The sequence below is a fragment of the Scylla paramamosain genome, unplaced genomic scaffold, assembly GCF_035594125.1.
Source record: "Scylla paramamosain isolate STU-SP2022 unplaced genomic scaffold, ASM3559412v1 Contig1, whole genome shotgun sequence".
In the NCBI taxonomy this organism is placed as follows: Eukaryota; Metazoa; Arthropoda; class Malacostraca; order Decapoda; family Portunidae; genus Scylla; species Scylla paramamosain.
In genome coordinates this window covers 3,499,180-3,519,590 of record NW_026973666.1, presented here as the reverse complement: position 1 = coordinate 3,519,590, position 20,411 = coordinate 3,499,180, and the positions used below count along the sequence as shown (strand labels likewise).

Sequence of the window (20,411 nt, the reverse complement as noted above, 5' to 3'; positions counted from 1 at the left end):
CAAATCTCATTAATCTGTCACTGGAGCCATAAAAAACACCTATAAAAACTAGTGTCACTTAAATTAGAGCTCATCATTAAGGCCAGTGAATTTTGAGTTTATGTTTTGTATTAGAAATTGCTCTCTCACCACAACTATTATCAAAGGCCACAGAGATGAAAAGCCAGGTTCTCAAGAGCATTTCTCCTGTTAATGATGGAGAAACCTCTATAATCTGTCACTAGAACCACAAAAACACCCCTAAAAACCCATACCCCTTCAACTAGAGCCTTTATATCATACGCTAAAGAACTATTTGATGATGAGAACTTTAAGAACCCCACAGAAATGAAGAACTGGAGAGGTGATAGATGGAGGTACTGTTATATACCACCACCACCACCACCTAAGCCAACCAGTATGCTTAGGAGGTGAGAGAAACACAAGAATGTATTGCTTGGTGTATATTTGACGAGGTACTGAAGAAGGGGGAGGTAAAGGCAGTAGTATATTGAAAACATCCCTACCTGCTTGACTGTGACCTATTAACCCACACCTACCTGGCGACCCAAGGCTACAGGTACAGGATATTAAGGGTCACACAGGTCGGGGGGAGATGCAGGACACTTATCAATGCATTCACCTTGTCTCATTCTTGTCAGACTAAAGAAAAGCAAAAATTTAAGCCTATTTGTAAGTTTTAGGAATATATGGAGATGTAGAGTTTGTATATATAGATGTAGAATTTGTATATATCTTTAGTACATTTGTGGAACGTCCCATAATGCATTGAAAGAATTGAGGAGTACATGAGGGGGAGGAGGTGACACATCAAGACAGTCATGCTGAGGGAGAGAACATTGACAGAATCACCAGGGAGTTTGTAAGAAGGGACCTGTGAATGTTGATCTGTTAATCTTTCCCCATAACACTGAACACATTGAGACGAGAGAAGAATATTAAGAAATCACATTAAGATAAGGACAGGAATGGATCTTTAGAGTTAACCTGTAAGGAAGGACTCAAATATATTAATCGTTCCCATAACACGAAATAGAAGAGTAGAATATTTGTAACAAAAGGACTCGAATACAGTAATTGTTCCATGACACTAAATACAAGAGTAGAATATTCCAAGATAATAAAAATAAGGAAAGGAATTAATAATCTTGACTTCATTTGTGAGAAGGGACAACAACAAGGATTAAATGGAAGAAATAATAGTCTTAGGAGTTATTTTGTACACCAGGACTTGCATACACTAACCTTTCCCACTAACTTAATGCATTTTGAGACAGAAGAATATTAAAAACCAACAATAATGAGAAATAATTGTCTTGCGGGTTACTTTGTACGCCAGGACTTGCATACACTAACCTTTCCCACTAACTTGATACATTTTGAGACCGAAGAATATTAAAAATGAACAATAAGGAATGTATTTTGAGTCAGAAGAATATTAAAAACCAACATTAATGAGAAATAATTGTCTTGCGGATTATTTTGTACGCCAGGACTTGCATACAGTAACCTTTCCTACTAACTTAATACATTTTGAGACAGAAGAATATTAAAAACCAACAATAATGAGAAATAGTCTTGCGGATTATTTTGTACGCCAGGACTTGCATACGGTAACCTTTCCTACTAACTTAATACATTTTGAGACAGAAGAATATTAAAAACCAACAATAAGGAACATATTTTGAGACAGAAGAATATTAACAATCAACAATAATAAGAAGTAATTGTCCTATGGGTTATTTTGTATGACAAGACTTGCATACGGTAACCTTTCCCAGTAACTTAACATATTTTGAGACAAGAATATTAAGAACCAACTATGAGAAGAAATAATTATCCTAAGTTATTCTGCAAGCATTCATAGAGAAAACACAGATTCATAGAGAAAATTCATTGAGAAAAACACAGCCAACATAGACAAGACTAAACCACACAAATTATTGGTGATGTAAGATAAAAATTAGAAGGGATCATTTGTGACACAGTTTGCTTATACATTCCTGCAATCCACAGTGTTGTAAATGCATTGTGACTTGTACTGGAGGACCGAACATCAAAACAGTGTGATTGGACAAGAGTGGCGATGCATTTCAAGAAACACGCGCATCATTAGACAAAGCAGGTATTAAATTAGTTACTGTGAATTTTAGGAAATGTGAAGAAGATTGGAAAGGCTGAATTTTTGGTGGATTAAACACTGTAAGGACCCTAAATTGTATGAAGATTAAATAATGCAAGAATTAAGTTAGAAAGACCCTGAATTCTGGTAAGATTAAACAACGCAAGAAGTTATAAAGACTCTGAATTGTACAAAGGTTAAACAACGCAAGAGTTAAGTTAGAAAAACCCTAATTTGTACAAAGATTAAACAACACAATAAGCTGAGGGACCCTGAATTATACGAAGATTAAATGCGAAAAAGGTTATAATGCCCATGAATTTTACGAAGACTAAACGTAAGAAACAAACCAGAAGGCCCATAAAATTTACAAAACCCACAACAAAACACGAAAGAGTCTTAACACAGAACACGTGCAGCTGTAACTCTGTCTCTATCTCCAGGTACCAGTAGTTCATAAGGGGCTTAAGCCAGACAACTCAACCCACGGCCAGACACACGAACACTAACCCCAAATCACGTCCTCCACACAAACACACGAATGACAAGTCGAGCGTCACTTTGAACGTGTCACCAGGTCAAGCAGCATAGCGTTTAGTGAAGCGTGTGGTGTGTTCTGCTGAGAGGGAACCACGGGGATCGTTTCTCCAGGGTTTTAGTGTTTGCCTTCAGACGGTTAGGTACTTTGCTCTCAAAAGGCGTAAGAAACAGGAGAAACACAGTGTTATTTCTCGGTGTTGCATAGAAGGATTTGTGTTGTTTTTCGTGTTTGTGTTTTCCCTTCAAATAGTTCAGTACTTTACGCTCAACAAGCAACAGAAACAGGAGGAACAATGTTATTTCTTCTCAGTGTTACGCAGAAGGACTTGTGTTCTTTTCGTGTTTGTGTTTTACCTTCAAACAGTTTAATACTTTACTCTCAACAAGCAACAGTAACAGGAGAAACAGTGCTTGTGTTCCCCCTCACCACTACACCCCACACACAAGCTAGTCAACACAGTATTACACATTTTCTACTTGGTTTTACGTTCACAATCAGTTCACATTTCTGCATTGATGGTTCAGTGTGATATGTTTCAAAGGGTCGGCTGGTAGTTTGCAGTCTGTGCCAGGTCTAATAAGCACTGTGGCTGTTAAACCTTTCACTACTAGACAAATTTCCTTCTTTAATGCTATTTTCATACAAGCCTCTCATAGATATTTTTGTAGCTTAAAAGATTAAATTACAACCTTCCGTTTTTTTCCTCTTTTTTCCTCTGAGTCTCCGTGCAAACAGTTTTTACGGTGCTAGGAAGGTTAAGGAAGGAGAGCCGTGGAAATAAAAAGATTGACGTAAACACTCCTGGGATGGCTCGTGGCTAATGATGTTTTAGTTTGCTGAGACAGATGACTGATGGAAGCAAAGACCACCACTGACCTTTGTGTTACAGCCAAGAGGACCTGCATGATTTCGTTTACTAAGACTGATGAGTGACGGAAGCAAGACCGCCACTGTCATTTGTTACAGCCAAGACAACCTGGATGTTTTCGTTTGCTAAGACTCATGAATGATAGAAGCAAAGACCACCGCAGTCCTTTATTAAAGCCAAGACGACCTGCCTGACCCATTACAACGCCAACATGGAAGACTTAAGTTGTGTGGGAAGTCCAGGATAACAAGACCATTCTATCACAAACACAACAAGACCAACAACAACAACAACAACAACGACCGACGACTTGCTCTCACAGAACAGTGCTACAGTCACGGCGGATCCTGCAGCACCTCACAGAAGCCAGCACAGCACACAGGACACAGCCACACAGCCACAGCAAGCCAGTCTATGCCACCACCACTGGACAGAAGCCTCCTCACGTCCTACCAACACCAAATTCTAATATTGCAACTTGTAGTTATAGGAATGCTGGCTGTATGAACCTAATTTGTATTGTATTTGAGTACCCTAGTAAATTTTAATTGTTACTCCCATGACAGGTAAGGTTAGGTTAGGCTGGGTTGGGTTAGGAAGGGTTAGGTTAGATTTGAATAAGGTTACATAGGGTTTAGTTAGCTTAGGCAGGGGTTGACAGATAAGGTTTGGTTGGGTAAGGTTAGGCTGAGAAGGGTTAGACAGGGTAAGGTTAGGTTGGTGTAGGTTTGATTAGTTTAGGTAAGCTTATGTTAGATTATGCTAGATTTAGTTAGGTTAGTTAGGGTAAGGTTAGACAAGACAGGAAGCGTTAGACATTGAAGATTCGTTGTAAAAAAGCCACAAGTTGAACCGAAAGACACAAGCACAGGACAGAGACTCACCTCAGACGCTTTGCTCCCTCATCACGACTTCAAAGACCACACAGACGACTACTTACGTTCACATAAGCATTTCTCCCACCGAGGGCACAGAATCTGAACCAAACACCCACAAAGCTCCCTGCCACTTCCACTACAGCCTGTCAGAAGTCGCAATGAGGCACAAACGCCTGAGAACAGTAGTAATTTTAGTGAATGTCTTGTAAAGGATATGTAGACGACAGTGCTGCTCTCCACTCTACAGCACGACCTGAAGACTGCCTTGTGTGTAAGAGAAAGGTGGTGCATTCCTACACTGCACCACTAAGCTAAGACTGCATCACTACCAAGACCCCTCAAGGTACTGGCTTTCTTGCTGCAGCCTGGGATCTCAAGGTACTGATGCCCTAGTGACGGGGTACTGGTGCCTCTGTATAAAGGGTCTTTGCTCCCCCAGACTACCTATGTGCTGGAAGGAAAGCACTAACACAGTCCTATAACCAGAGTAATTGCAACTGCCTACAGACTAGTGATGCCTAACAGAGCCTTATAAAATGACTGTCAGCTCCTGGTAACTAGTCAAAAGAGATTCAAATGTTTCCTCCCAATCTTCCTTGATACAGCCTGAGGAAATTAACTGTACATTTGATAATTAGTCTTGTTTCATCTTGCTTGAACTTCACTGTTTGTTGAGTGAGTGCCAGGCAGCCACCACCCCCAGGAGATGCCACCGAGAGCAGGGCCGGCGCACCTCACATAGCCGAGTGCTGGTGTTCGGAGTGACACCACTAACGGGCTACACTAACTGCATAAGGCCTACGAGAAAGTATTTTGGTGTTGAAGCGGCACCAAAAAGACTAGAGACTGCCGGGATGTTACTGGTGTTCGGAGTGACACCACTAAGACCAAGCAAACAGCAGGAAGTGGTCTGCCAGGAATGCCTCTCGGAGCTCAAGCTGCACTCAGATAAACTGTACTAACAACATGAATGCCCAACATGTTAACTCTGATGCCTAAAGTGCCTGCAATGCCTCCAGTAGACCAGACTATGTTCAGAAACAGCCTGAAACATTCTGACTACATGAGGAAGAACTCCTTGGCACAGTACAAGACCCAAGGAACATCCCAGCCCGTACAAGATACAAGGGACATCCCAGTCACATACAAGACCCAAGGAACATCCCAGCCCATACAAGACACAAGGGACATCCCAGCCCATACAAGACACAAGGGACATCCGAGCCCATACAAGACACAAGGGACATCCCAGTCACGTACAAGACCCAAGGGACATCCCAGCCCATACAAGATCCAAGGGACATCTCCGCCTGATACAAGCCACCTTAACTGCAGCAATGAAGTGTTCTTTGTACCAGAGATGAGGTGACGTCCCTTGACACACACACCAGCGCCCAACCAGCCACTCCTGCACTGGCCCCTAATGCCGGGAACCTCTCGTGAGGCCTCCTGTACCAGCTGACCAGATCCCCACAGAGTCTTGATTCCTGTTACTGATTTAGCGACGAGACTTAACGACTCTAGAAATCGTAGTAATGCACGGCACATGAATGACGAAACTGTGCCGTCCTAACACTACGTAAATTCTGAGTGACGAGATGAGATGCAGTACCCTAAAACTATCTTACCCTAGGGACACACCGCTAATGGTCGACGATATAATTGCATAGGTATAAGAAACTACAATGACTCCTCCCCTTTGCATAGTTGACTGCGCATGCATACTACTCTAGAGAGGGTGGCGCTGAAGGGAACCAAGGGGCGGCAGGGGAGGGGGGGTTGGGGACAGACATCAAGAGACCTGCCTATATTTGTCTCAGGCCAGCATTCTTAAATAATCTGCCTTGTGTTTTTTGCAGTATTCTCAAATTTTCTTGCCTCTTTACTGTTTTAAAAGGCTACAGAGATAAGAAGTTGAGTTTTTTTGTAGTATTCTCAATCTTTCCTGCTTCTCCTTACTGTTTTAAAAGGCTACAGAGATGATAAGTTGAGTTTTTGCTGTGTTTTCAAATATTCTGATCCCTCTCCACTATTTACAAAGGGAATTGGGAAGAAGAGAAGGAACAAGACATGGAGGATAGAAATGAGATAAGGAGAGGAGAAAAGGGATAAAAAGGTTGAGAGAGAGGAGAGAAGGAATGGGGAAGAAGAGGAAGAAAGAAATAAGAAAGAGAATAAAGATGAGAAGAGAAAGAAGGAAAAAACGGTTACATGGAGAGGAGAAGGATAGGAATGAGAAAAGGAAAAAAAGGAATAGAGAAACAAAAAAAAAAAAAAACAGACACAATTAGATCTGGCATTACAAAGAAGAGGAATAAGAAAAGGAAAAAAAATAAATAAATAAACCAAAAACAAAATAAAAATAATTACATCTAACATAACTGGCCTGAGACAAACAACTGTGACTATAACAACCCCTTCCCCCCTCCCCCCCGATAGGCCCCGTCCCCGGCTACACTAGGCCCTCCACCACCCATACATGCATAGGACCAAGCTGGCCCTGTGGCACTTGAGCTGTGTGATGTGACAGAACGGTAATGAAGAGTGTGGTGTGTGATGCTTTGAAACGTCACTCAGCACTCCTTCGGCACACTCTCGGCACTCTCTCGGCACACTTTCAGCACACTCTTGACACACTCTCATCACACTCTCGGCAAGGTAACTTAATGTGTAAAGCCGCTGTGTTGTACAGAATGCATGCAGTGTTTTGTGTGTTGAAGTGTTGTGTGTTTGTTGATGGAAATTATTAATGTGTTTGTTTTGTGTGTTTTTGCTGTGGGAATTGATGAACACACACACACACACACACACACACGTTTAACAATAAGTATAAGGAAACAGAGTAAAAAAAAACAAAAAGCTTACCTAACTTAATACACACACACACACACACACACACACACAGAATAACAAAACCCAATCCATCTTGTACCCCAAAAAAAAAATAAATAAATAAATAAATAACACAAAAAAGAACACAGGAACATTTAAATAACATCACAAAGCAGGTCTTGAATGGAAACACTGCACACTACCATCACCACCATCATTACCATCCCTGCCACTACTATCACTACAATTATTACGTGGTTTCTAGTGAAGGAGTAAACTTGTGTGTTCGTCCGTTGCTACACACCCACTCATTACTAAGAGAGGGATGACAGAACAAACCTAACCTCTAATATTTACTGTGCTAAAATTACTCGTAGAAAACTCTTGCAACGCGAAGAGGAGCGGATCGTGTTATGGGTGTGACGACGGTACAGCGCCACGTTCGTGTTATGGGTGTGACGACAGTACAGCGCCACGTTCCGTCCCTATGCTATGGTTAGGGTCTTTGTGCTGTCTTTGTATTGATTATGCTTCGTTCCTGACTCTATTATGTCTGGTTGGTGTTCGGAGGGTGGGTGTCACTCCAAGCACTGCAATAGAGGGGAAGGTTTATGCATCAACTACCCTTTCATTGAGTTTGGTTAGTGTCTGGAGGTCCTATGGCTCTCCAAACATAATCTTACTGCTATAGGTGTGACCCAAATAGCAGAGAATATTGAGAGGACCAACAGAGAAAGGTATATGCATCAACTAACCTTTCATGTACTTTTCATTAGTGTCTGGAGGTCCTATGGCCCTCCAAACATAATTTTACTGCTATAGGTGTGACCCAAATAGCAGGAAATATTGAGAGGACCAATAGAGAAAGGTATATGCATCAACTAACCTTTCATCTACTTTTCATTAGTGTCTGGAGGTCCTATGGCTCTCCAAACACAATTTTACTGCTATAGGTGTGACGCAAATAGCAGGAAATATTGAAAGGACCAATAGAGAAAGGTTTATGTGTCAACTAACCTTTCATGTACTTTTCGTTATTGTCTGGAGATTCTGTGGCACTCCAAACACAATCTTACTGCTATAGATGTGACATAAATTGCAGAGAGTACAGACAGAATGAAGGTCACACATCACCCCTTCTATCATGTCAAGTTACTGATGGTCCTGTGTCACCCCCAAGCACTTTCTTACTGCACCAAACGTCACCTAAACCGTGCAACTCACTGAGACTACTGCAAGAGGGACTGTGCATCACCGAGACTGAAATCAGATCAAGTAAATGTTTTCCTTACGCGCTCAGTCTCTTAGTGTCGTTTTCTCGGGAGTCTAAACACACGCACACGCACACACACACAGACACACAGACAGACCTTAACATCGCTTAGCCAGCCGAACCCATACGCCGTCCTGGGCCTTGAGGAGTCCACTACGGCGCTCCAGGGCAATGGGAATCTGCGTCTTCTTGCTGGGGATAAATGCAAATTCCTGCAGAAGGCACACAGCGGCGATCTTGGCCTCCATCAGGGCGAACCTCATCCCTGTAAGACATAGAGATGACTGAAATTAAGGTGGAGGAGGAAAAAAAAGGAAAAACAAACAAATAAGAAAGATATAATCCTCTCTCTCTCTCTCTCTCTCTCTCTCTCTCACCAATACAGTTCCGAGGGCCACTTCCGAAGGGCAGGTAGGCCATCGGGGAACGGGTCGCCTTGTTTTCAGGGGAGAACCTCTCAGGGTCAAACTTGCTGGGATTCGGGTAGTGCTCTGGGTCACGGTGGATGCTGTGGATGGATGGATGAGTGGATGGGTGAGATGGCGTCGATGAGTGGATAACTGGATGGATGAATGAATGAATAACAGACAAACGGAAAAACAGATAGAATAAATTAGCAACACATATATAGCCACATTTTCACACAAACAAACAAACACACACACACACACACATACACACACACACACATTTAAATTAACCAAACATTCACAAACCCCTCAACACACAGCCTTCTCAAACTACCATTCACCCAGCCATCCTTTCCTGCCTTCCTCGTAGTCTAAACGGGAGGTTCTTCAGCGCCTCACCTGTAGATGGATATGATAACCTTGAGTCCGGCAGGCAGCGTGATGTCAGTGCCCGGTAGAGTGTAATCCTTGGTCACGGTTCGGTCTACGCGCGGTGCTGGTGGGTAAAGCCTTAGTGTTTCTGTGAGGGAGGCGTGGGAAAAGTTTAGTGGGGAACTTTAAAATATGTGCTCTGGGACATTACCATATATTTGGAAATGCTGAAAACTTCCACTACAGTCTCTTGCTATCCCTAAAATAATGAAAATATCCTTGAAAATGCCGTTGCCTTTTGCTACAGCCTGTTAGAACCATGAAAACACCCTTGAGGACCCCAACAACATGTACTAGAACCATGAAAACACCCTTGAGAACCCCAACAAGATACCTAGAACCATGAAAACACCCTTGAGAACCCCAGCAACACACAGCTCCCTAACAAACCTGCAAAGACCATATCCAAGTAGTTCATTTCGGAGATCGCCTCGTATGTGATCTCTCCATTGTGACGCTCCAACACCTGGTCTATCTCGGCCATGCACTTCTGCTGTATCTCTGGGTGGAGGGCCAAGCAGTAGGACAGAAAGCTGAGGGTTGTCGCTGTGGTGTCGTACCCAGCGATGTAGAACAGGACGCACTGAGACGTGATCACCAGGTCTGTTAAAACTGTGAGGGGGTGAAGGTTAGGTTAGGTTGTGTTGATGGTGCTTCTATTTATCATTTAAGGGTGAAAATGTGGTTAGGTTAAAGAAGGTTTGATTTAAATGAGGAAGGAATTGGTTCTCAAAGTGGTGGATGACTGGAATGGACTAGGTAATCAGGTTGTTAGTGCCGAGTCATTAAGGAGCTTTGAAAAATTAGATGAGTGGGGATGACAGGTGGAAACAGGCAGGTGTGTTTTGTACAGGGACTGCCACGTGTAGGCCTGATGGCTTCCTGCACCAACCCTTGTGTTTCTGCCCTCTGACTAACATACCTTGGTTGGTGACCTTGCCAGCAGAGGGGCTGTTGGAGGGGCAGCTCTTGTTGTTGTTAGTTTGTTCCTGCAGCTGTGCGTCCAGGAGCAGCTGCAGGAAGTCGCTGCGTCGGAGGTTGTTCTCCTGACGGTACTTCATTGTATCCCGCACCACCTGAGATTGAGAGCAAGGCATTGTGGGAGGTGTTCAGATACTTGTGGCACATATTAGATAGAGATTTGATGAAGAGGAACACTTTTTTTTATTTTTTCATGTGAGGGTACCAGTCAAGGGTGACACAAGGTATATTAAAGACAGTCCATTAAATTGCCAGGCCATACAGAGGAGTTGAAAGGTTTGACTATAATAAGAAGTGTCTTGAAAATATAAGTCATAGGAAAGGGAAATTTTGAGAGGTTAAACTATAATCTGAGAAATATCTTGAAAAATTATAAGTCAAAGGAAGAGGAAATCTATATCATCACCACACTCTCTCTCTCTCTCTCTCTCTCTCTCCCCCCTTAACTCTACACATCCCATCCCTCCACCTATCCATCTCTCCCTCCTCCTTTCCTTCACCTTTTTGCTCACCCTTCACTCCCTCCCTCCCTTGCCCCGTCCCCTTCCTCCCTCACCCCATCACCTTAGAGAAGAAGTAGATGGGAGTGCGGTCGATGAAGTTGAGGTGGAGACGCTTGGCGATGTGTGGCTTGAGGAACTGTAGGAAGATAAATGGACGCTTCCACTTGGCTGCCGGGGTGAAGAAACGGACAGCAGCGGCAGAGAACTCATTCTGGGGTGACGGGGTGACAGGCAGGGTGAGACAGAACATAAGGGAAGCTGTAGAAAGCCATATTAGATTTAAAAGAGTGGTGGATGAACGGGAGGGACAAGCTGCACTGAGAACACACTGCTGCACTTCATCTCAGTGTTCTAGAGTCTTAAATGTGTGAAAGAGAGGCTGAACACTTGCCACACCTCACCTCAATGTCGCTAAGCACTTCACCTCAATGTTCTAGTCTTAAATGTGTGATAGAGAGGCTGAACACTTGCCACACCTCACCTCAATGTCGCTAATCACTTCATCTCAGTGTTCTAGTCTTAAGTGTGTGATAGAGAGGCTGAACACTTGCCACACCTCACCTCAATGTTGCTAAGAGTTTTAAGTGTGTGATAGAGACAGAACAACCTGCCACACCTCACCTCAGTGTTGTTAAGAATCCGAAGTGTGAGATAGAGACAGAACACTCCAGGCCTTACCTCAGTGTTGTTCAGGGTGTCGCTGCTCACTCCAAAGGCAATGCTGGCGATTGTATCCATTGTAAACATGCCATACACGTCCTTCATCTCAAACACCGATGACCTGCAACACACACACACACACACACACAGACACACAGACACACACATGTCAATACTTTCTGGTAAATATTCATAAATGCTTTGCTCTTTCTTCAAGACTCTTTCTAAGGCTATAGAGATATATAGCTGGGTTCTCAAGGGTGTTTCTCCCATCAACAAAGTAGAAATGTTGTTAATCTGTCACTAGAACCGTAAAAATACCCTTAAAAACCTGTGTCACTTATTGTTTCTCCAGTTAACAATGCAATCTTGTTAATCTGCCACTAGAACCATAAAAACACCCTTAAAAACCCATGTCACTTATTATTTCTCCTATTAATAATGCAGAAATCTTGTTAATCTGTCACTAGAACTGTAAAAACACCCTTGGAAAACCCATATCACTAATTATTTCTCCTCTTAATAACATAGAAATCTCATTAACCAGCCACTACAACCACAAAAACACCCTTGAAAACCCACATCACCAATCATTTCTCCCTTTAATACCAGAAATCTCATTAACCTGCCACTACAACCACAAAAACACCCTTGAAAACCCTTGCTCTCTCTTCCTCACCCTTTCTCCAGCTCCTTGTTGAAGTAAGTCACCAGGTTCTTGGCACAGTCCTTCACAAGTTGCAGGGTTTGTTTCACCTTGCCTGAGCTGAACGTAGGAGTCATAACAGATCGTACAGCCTTCCACGTGGTGCCCTTCAGTCCCAGCAGCATGTGGTCCATTACTGGTTCATTGAAGGTCACGAAGCTGTCCCAGGTAGAGGAAAAAGATCATTAGAGTGCTTTTGAGTAGACAGAGTAGATAAAGAGGTCTGGTAATGATGCAGAGACTAGTGAACTGTATGAAAAAGGTGGACAGAGAAAGAGAAAGCCTGATAATGATAGGCTAACTAAGAAATCTGAATGAAAGAGGTGGGTGGAGTAGAAAAAAAGGTCTGGTAATGATGTAGAGACTAGTAAACTGTATGAAAGAGATGAACATAGAAAGAGAAAACCTGATAATGATGTACAAACTGAGGAAACCTGATGATGATATACAAACTATGAAAACTGAATGAAGGAGGTGGGTAGAGTAGAAAAAAAGGTTCAGTAAATATGTAGAAACTAGTAAACTGTATTAAAAAAGATGACAAGGTAATAGAAACCCTGATAATGATATAAAACTAGGAAAATTGAATAAAAAAGGTGGATAGGATGGAGAAAGAGGACTGATAATGATGTACAAACCGGGAAACTGAATGAAAGAGGAGGACACAGAAGAAAAGAAGGCCCTGAAGTGAAGCAAAGACTAAGAAACCACAGGAATACAAGGTAGACAGACAAGATTTGATGCCACTAGTGAAGAAAGCAAAGAGAGTTCACAGACGCATCATTAAGATCAGGAAGGGTGTGTGTTTTGGTGACAGAAAAAAAACACAACCTCGCACAACAGCCGACATCAAAACACAGCCAATGACATAGAAAAAAACAGCCTCGCATAGCAGTTAACATCAAAACACAGCCTCCCACAGCAGTTAACATCAGAACACAGCCTTCCACAGCAGTTAACATCAGAACACAGCCTCCCACAGCAGCTAACATCAAAACACAGCCTCCCACAGCAACTGACATCACCCGCAGTGAGACAAAAAAACATTTCACAACACATACCTAGACAAAACACAAACACACGCAAACAAACACATACCTGCGGTCGGTGAAGTGATCAAAGTCCTTCACCATAACGTGCTTGAGGAGCTGCAGATCGCCCACCATCAGACACGGCTTGGTAAACTCGTAATACCCACACATCTTTCTTCCCCCGTGTTTCTCGTACATCTTCTGGTCAAACTCCGCCATGGACACGGACGCCCTTAACCTCGGATACATGTTCCCCAGCACCCACACAGGCTTGGGTCCAGGTACGCCACGACTGTCCCAAAAACTGTAGGTGCGGTGGAGGTACAGCGCGGCCAGACAGAGGATGACGGTCAAGGGCACCACGGCAGGGAAGGCCCACAGTGCCTCCAGGAGTGCTGTGGCAGTGTGGCACAGCATGGTGGTGGTGGTGGTGGTTGTTGTGGGGATAGTTTGGGGTGTTTTGAGGGTGTTTTGGGGTGTTTTGGAATATGTGGGAGTGTTCTGAGGATTTTTGGAGTGTTTTAGGGTGCTTGGGAGTGATTTGGAGTGTTTTGAGTGTTTCAGGGTATTTCAGACTGTTTTGAGGATGTTGGGGGTGTTTTGAGAGTGTTTTAGGGTGTCTGGGAGTGTTTTGAGGATGCCTGGGACTGTTGTAGGGTGTTTGGGAGTATTTGGCGATGTTTTAAGGATGTTTTTCAATGTTTTAGGCTGCTTTGGGGATCCTCAGCTACTTTGCATTGGTACGTTAGTTTCTAAATGGTAGTGTGGTGTAATGGTAACAGTTTGCCGGGTCTCTATGCAATGCTAGTGGTAGTAACAGTTAGCTATGGTACTAGAAAACCTTATCGGATGACCAGGAGGTTTGGATCACAAGGAACAGAGGTACTGGTGTGTCTAAGGGTCAGCTAGGGGTGGCAGGGTGAGGGACAGGGAGAGGGGGGAATCACAGCCACTATAATTAAAACACCACCCAAGTTTTGTATATTGTCAAAGTTTTTTCAGCTTTGTAATCCTTTTTCTATCAGTGTGAAGTGAGTGAGTGAGCTTCAATCAGATCTAAGCTTCTCTCAGCCTCTTTCAATTCTAAGCTTCTTTCAGCCTCTTTCAATTTAATCTTTTCACCTCACAAGCTTCTAAGTCAGATCAGTGAGTATTCTTAAGTGTTTTCTATCTTCAATTCTTTCAAAAACCTCAAACTTTCACATAAGCTTCAATCAAAATCTAAACTTCTCTCAACCTCTCTCAGTTTAATCTTTTCACCTCACAAGCTTCTAAGTCAGATCAGTGAGTGTTCTTAAGTTTTCAATTCTTTCAAAAACCTCAAACTTTCACATAAGCTTCAATCAAAATCTAAGCTTCTCTTAACCTCTCTCAATTTAATCTTTTCACCTCACAAGCTTCAAAGTCAGATCAGTGAGTATTCTTAAGTGTTTTCTATCTTCAATTCTTTCAAAAACCTCAAACTTTCACATAAGCTTCAATCAAAATCTAAGCTTCTCTTAACCTCTCTCAACTCAATCTTTTCACCTCAAGCTTCTAAGTCAAAGCACATCAACATTTCCTTCACCTAACCTATCATTTCTCAGGTTTATATTTCACCACTTTCATTCCTACTTATAAATCTTTCTGTGACTTCTTTTTCATGCCAACACAGAAGTACCTTTCCCTCACATGCTGCCCCACCTTTCCTGACCTTCCAGTGAGCTGCAAACACACACATACACACACACACACAGCTTTCCTAGCCTTGTGTACCTTTCTTTAACTCCCACAGCCCTTCCTTGGACCTTCCTGGAACCTTGCAAAGAGACGAAAACCTTGATAATTCTTGGTGGTTCTTTCTTACACCCCTTAATTGCTTGTAAACTTGACAATCCCAACAATTTTTCCTTACTTTCTATCACAACCTTGAAAAACAACGCAAGGATACGTTTTCTAATCTCTTACAGCTCTCTCTCTCTCTCTCTCTCTCCTCTCCCTGACCTCACTTTGATTCAAATGTTTGAGAGAAAGGTTTTATTTTTGGCTTCTATCATTTTCTATCACAACTCACAACCTTGAGAAATAACATACACAACTTTTAGAACCTCTTACAGCTCTCTCTCTCCTCTCCCTGACCTCAAATCAACTGAAACATCTGAGAAGGATTACTTTGACCTTTCCTGACCTCACAACCTCAAAAAACAACACACACACACGTTTTCTGACCTTTAACGCCTCTCTTCCCTCACGCCCTGACCTCAAATTAATTAAAACATCTGGGAAAGATTACTTTGACCTTTCCTGACCTCACAACCTCAAAAAACAACACACACACACGTTTTCTGACCTTTAACGCCTCTCTTCCCTCACGCCCTGACCTCAAATTAATTAAAACATCTGGGAAAGATTACTTTGACCTTTCCTGACCTCACAACCTCAAAAAACAACACACACACAAGTCTTCTGACCTTTAATGCCTCTCTCCTCTCATGCCCTGACCTTGATTCACTTCCAGACAGTGAGAAAGGTGCACCAAGACGTCTTACCCAACCTTACGTCCCTGTAGGCAGTGACAGTAGGGACCCTTTATGTACAGATCGACGAGATTTTTTGGCACCGAGGCACTGTGTTATATAGTATAGAGGCACTCAGGTACTCCTAGTGATGGCACTGGGGTTGGGGAGGTGGGAGGGGGTAGAAGGATGAGGAGTAGGTGGTGGTGGTGGTGGTGGAGTTAAGTGGAGTGATGAAGATGAATAGTGGTAACTGTTGTTGTCGTGTTTATGTGTGTTTTTGTGTGTTTGGGGTGTGTTTGGGTGTGTTTCGGAGTGTTTCGGAGTGTTTCAGAGTGTTAAGAAAATTTTCAAAGTATTTGGGAATGATCAGGGAATGTTCGACTGTTTTTTTTGGAATGTTTTAGAAATTTGAGAATACCTTCAGTGTTTAAAGGCTGTTTTAGAATGCTTAGGGATGTTGGGGGATGTTTTAAGGCTGTTTTTGAGTGTGTGATGGTGTCTCAGTGTAGTTTTGGTGTGTTTTATAATGTTTAACGGTTTGGGTGTGTTTGGCAATGTTTAAGTGTGTTTAAGTGTGTTTTGAGAATGTTTCAGGGTGTGTTGATGAGTTTACAATATTCAGCAATGCCTTCATGATGTTTTGGTGTGTTTTGGTAATGTTTTTGTTTGTTTAAGAGTGTTTACAATGTCTGGGTTTACTGTGTCTGGGTTTACAGTGTGGGTTCAGAGTGTGGTGTGGTGGGGTGTGTGAGGAAGCAGGAACAACCCTGAGGTAATTGGTGGAGGTGGTGGAGGTGGAAGCTGAGAGGGCATAGTACTGAAAGAGAGGGAGAAATAATACTGGTTAGCTCTCTCTCTCTCTCTCTCTCTCTCTCTCTCTCAGTAAGTGAAGATGAAAAAGAGGATTAGCAGGAACACAAAGGAAGAACAAACAGCAGCAGTTCTCTTGGCCCTTACCACTGTCTGATGAGCTACCCTGTCTGATTCTGGGAGAGATGCTGAGGAGGAGGAGGAGGAGGAGGAGGAGGAGGAGGAGGAGGAGGAGGAGGAGGAGGAAGAGGCACTTACAGCTGTTGTGGTGGCAAAGGGTTAGAACTTAATGAGGAAATGGAGAGAGAGAGAGAGAGAGAGAGAGAGAGAGAGAGAGAGAGAGAGAGAGAGAGAGAGTCACACTGTCTGTCTTTCTCTCTCTCTTACAAACACATCTTGCCACATGTAAACAAACCAGGATATCAATCTAAATTACCCTCAATTATCAACCATTAATATACACACTAGGCAACCCACGAGACACACGGACACACAGACACGAGTGAAGCTTTCTGGGACACCATGAAGGAATCCGAAAAGTGTGTGGAAGTGGGTGAAAAATCAAGGCAATGGTCGTTTAGTTAGTAGGCAGTTATGTAATGTAGTTATGATGTTTATGTGGGGTATATATAACTCTGCTACTGAGAGAGAGAGAGAGAGAGAGAGAGAGAGAGAGAGAGAGAGAGAGAGAGATGAAAGAATAGCTAGTTTTATTTATTTGTGTATTTCTTTAACCCTTTCACTGGTAAGGTTCACTAACATCTAAAGGTGGAAAAATAAGGTTTGCAAGAGAGAGAGAGAGAGAGAGAGAGAGAAAGAAAGAGAGAGAGAAATTAAATGAAGTAGCTAGTTTTATTTCTTCATGACAGGAATTGAAAAAGACAGGTACAATGATAAGAAAAGGTTAATTTTAATATGTAGAGTTAGGAATTCTGATTTTTCTTCTATTTTCTTTGTTGTGGCTTTTTTTTTTATATATTTGCAGTGGAGAAATGTTTATGAGTCACACACACACACACACACACACACAGGAAGAGGAGAAAAGAACAGATTGATAATAACACAGTAAAACAGTTGAATTATTTTTTTTCTTTCTCTTTTCTTGTTTGTTTGTTTGTTTATTTGTTTATTAGCTGTGGAGAAAGATTTATGAGTCACACACACACACATACACACAAAAAAAGGGTTAACACAGACTGATATAACACAGTGTAGCAGTTCACAATGACTTTTTTCCTTCTTTTTTCTTGTTGTGGCTTGTTTTTTGTTCATATTTGCTGCGGAGAAATGTTTATGAGTCACACACACACACACACACACACACACAAAAGAGTTGACACAGACTGATATAACACAGTAAGGCAGTTCACAATTTTTTTTTTCCTTCTCATTCTCTTTATTCTTTGCTTACATTTACTGCGGAGAAAACAAATACTAGCACTAAACACACACACACACATACACACACAAACAAAGCCACATCACACACCACAGTACAATAAACCAACAAATAAACCAATAAAACAATAAAAAGGACCTTACAATTTCTGACCGTCATTGTACAAGCCTTACAAACACCTTAAGGGCCAAAGCTTCAGCAACAAGAGGTATCTGGCATCACTGTAACCCTCCCTGTGATTTAATTGAAGCTGTGACCGGGAATATCTTGCACTTGGAGACCGCATCATCATTACAATGCTATATTAAGGTTGTGAAATGTAAAGACCCTTCGGAACTGTCACGATAAGTGCTTAAGTTGTCTTGGAAATAAAGAAAACTGGAAATATGCTTGTAAATCTCTGAATGTCACCAAGATTTCACCACAGGAATGGAAACTTTTAAATTATACTGGAAATTGAAAATATATAGTGAGGAAAAAGCCAATTTCAATGATATGGAAATTTAAACTGACTGAAAACTATAAAATTATGCTGGAAGACCCAAAAATTACTTACAAATCTAAAAAAAAAAACTCAAAAACCTTAAAATTATCATGGAAATCAAAAAAGCATCCTGAAAAACCCAAAAAATTACTTATAAATCTTTAGAAAAATAAAAAATTATCATGGAAATCAAAAAAACATCCTGGAAAACCCAAAAAATTACTTATAAATCTAAAAAAAAAAAAAAAAATATGGAAATAAAAAAAAACATCCTGGAAAACCCAAAAAATACTTATAAATCTAAAAAAAAAAATAAAAAAATATCATGGAAATCAAAAAAACATCCTGGAAAACCCAAAAAATTACTTAGTCAAAAAAAAGTGACGAAAAACCTTAAAATTATCCTGGAAAACGAATTACAGCCTGGAAAAACCTTAAGATAATCTATAAATCTGATAATCACCCTTAAAATTACCCTGGAAATAAAAAAAAAACGTAAAATAAAAATCCCTTAAATAATATGGACATGTAAAAAAACAGACTGAAAACGTGCAAATTTATCCTGGAAACCCTTAAATTGAAAAAAAAAAAAAATGTATACGAAACCCCAAATCCATAACATTGAGGCTGGACTCCTAAAATAATAAAACTGGAAGGAGAACAGTCTGGAAAAAAAAAAAAATCATGGAAATACAAAGTACACGCTGGAAGCCTTAAAGGAAGCGGGAAAGAAGACAAAAAAAAAAAAAAAAAAAAAAAAAAAAACGAGAATTAAGCTTGCTATTACCCTAAATACGAACTGAAAACCCCGAATATCACCCTGAAAATCCTCGAAAAACCCTAAAAACCCTTAAAATATAACTATAACTCACAATAACCCTGAAAAAAAAACGTAAAAAACAACCCCTAGAGCTTTAAAACGCTGACTGAAAACCTTTAAGACCAATCAAAACAACAGCCTGTCCCTTTAAACATGACAAACGCTTCCAGGCGCTACATGACCTTTATTTCTTGTCCTGGAAGGCGTAAGGGGGACTGACCAGTGAGGGGGGGAGGTGCCAGCGGTGAGACAGAGGTGTGGAGAGACAGAGAGACGGTGGGAGGGAGAGAGATAGACCTGTGTGCCTGTCACCCTGCCATACTCAAGACCACTGCTCGCTTTCCTCTCTCGCTCTGCAGTGGAGGAGGAGGAGGAGGAAGAGGAGGAGATGCACCAGAAGGAAGAGGAGGAAGAAGAGATGCACCAGAAGGAAGAGGAGGAGGAAAAGGAAGGCTAGAAGAGGAGGAATGAGAATTGCGCTGGAAAAATTAAGAAAAGGAACTAGAAGAGGAGGAGGGAGGAGGAGAGGATGCACCGGAAGGAAGAGAGGAGGTAGAAGAGGAGGAATAAGAAGTCAGGGAATAAAATGAGAAAAGATTAAGACGAATAAGAAGAGGAGGAGGAGCAGAGGATGAACCAGAAAGAAGAGGAGGAGGAGAAGTGATAAAAGAGAAGGAAAAATTGCAGTTGAAAATGACGAAGAAAAGGAATAAAAACAAATAAGAAAGGATTTTTTTTTTATATATAGAGAACAAGAAAATAGCAATAATAATAATAATAATGATAATAATAATAATAATAATAATAATAATAAGAAGAAGAAGAAGAAGAAGGAGAAGAAGAAGAAGAAAGGGAAGATAGGCGTTTTCATAATACGTACCTCATTTCATCGTAGCTCGTTTTCCTCTGGGCCGGAAGCAGAACACAAGCTTATATCTATATACTATTAAGAAAACTCTAAACTGGTATTGGGTTGAGTAATGAAGACGCAAAACTGTGTGTGTGTGTGTGTGTGTGTGTGTTTCTTACCCGGTCCTGGATTCACTGAAGAGTTACGAATTCCTGCAGTCCTAAGTTCGTATTTATTGTAAGGGCTCTTCACTAAACATTCACAAACTTCATAGGTCGCTGAATAATTAAGTACTTTTCAGGTCCCCATAATG

The 20,411-nt window shown here is 41.6% G+C and overlaps 1 protein-coding gene across 4 annotated transcripts; it reads right to left on the bottom strand.

Moving 5' to 3' along the window:
* Positions 1 to 428: 428 nt before the first annotated feature.
* LOC135095674 (cytochrome P450 9e2-like) lies at positions 429 to 20,398 on the bottom strand. Of its 4 annotated transcripts, XM_063996667.1 has the most exons (11): positions 19,469 to 19,621; positions 13,305 to 16,552; positions 12,180 to 12,365; positions 11,519 to 11,621; positions 10,902 to 11,051; positions 10,279 to 10,432; positions 9,747 to 9,968; positions 9,324 to 9,444; positions 8,892 to 9,022; positions 8,612 to 8,779; positions 429 to 7,831 (listed from the first exon to the last, which is right to left on the bottom strand). In XM_063996667.1, the coding sequence occupies exons 2-10, from the start codon at positions 13,652 to 13,654 to the stop codon at positions 8,613 to 8,615; spliced, it is 1,584 nt and encodes a 527-aa protein (XP_063852737.1). In that variant the 5' UTR covers positions 13,655 to 16,552; positions 19,469 to 19,621; the 3' UTR covers positions 429 to 7,831; position 8,612. The 4 variants fall into 4 exon arrangements, with proteins under 4 accessions (XP_063852737.1, XP_063852739.1, XP_063852738.1 ...); XM_063996669.1 differs by lacking the exon at positions 19,469 to 19,621 and adding an exon at positions 20,278 to 20,398 and having other exon boundaries at positions 429 to 8,779; XM_063996668.1 differs by lacking the exon at positions 19,469 to 19,621 and adding an exon at positions 16,804 to 16,825 and having other exon boundaries at positions 429 to 8,779.
* Between the last annotated feature and the right edge of the window lie 13 nt (positions 20,399 to 20,411).

Excerpts from the sequence above, each read along its gene's own strand:
- LOC135095674 (XM_063996669.1), bottom strand. The coding sequence starts at position 13,654 with ATGCTGTGCCACACTGCCACAGCACTCCTGGAGGCACTGTGGGCCTTC. Across the intron at positions 12,366-13,304 it reads GATCACTTCACCGACCGCAG|CTTCGTGACCTTCAATGAAC; the intron begins GTATGTGTTTGT and ends TACCTGGGACAG. Across the intron at positions 9,023-9,323 it reads GTTATCATATCCATCTACAG|CATCCACCGTGACCCAGAGC; the intron begins GTGAGGCGCTGA and ends ATCCATCCACAG.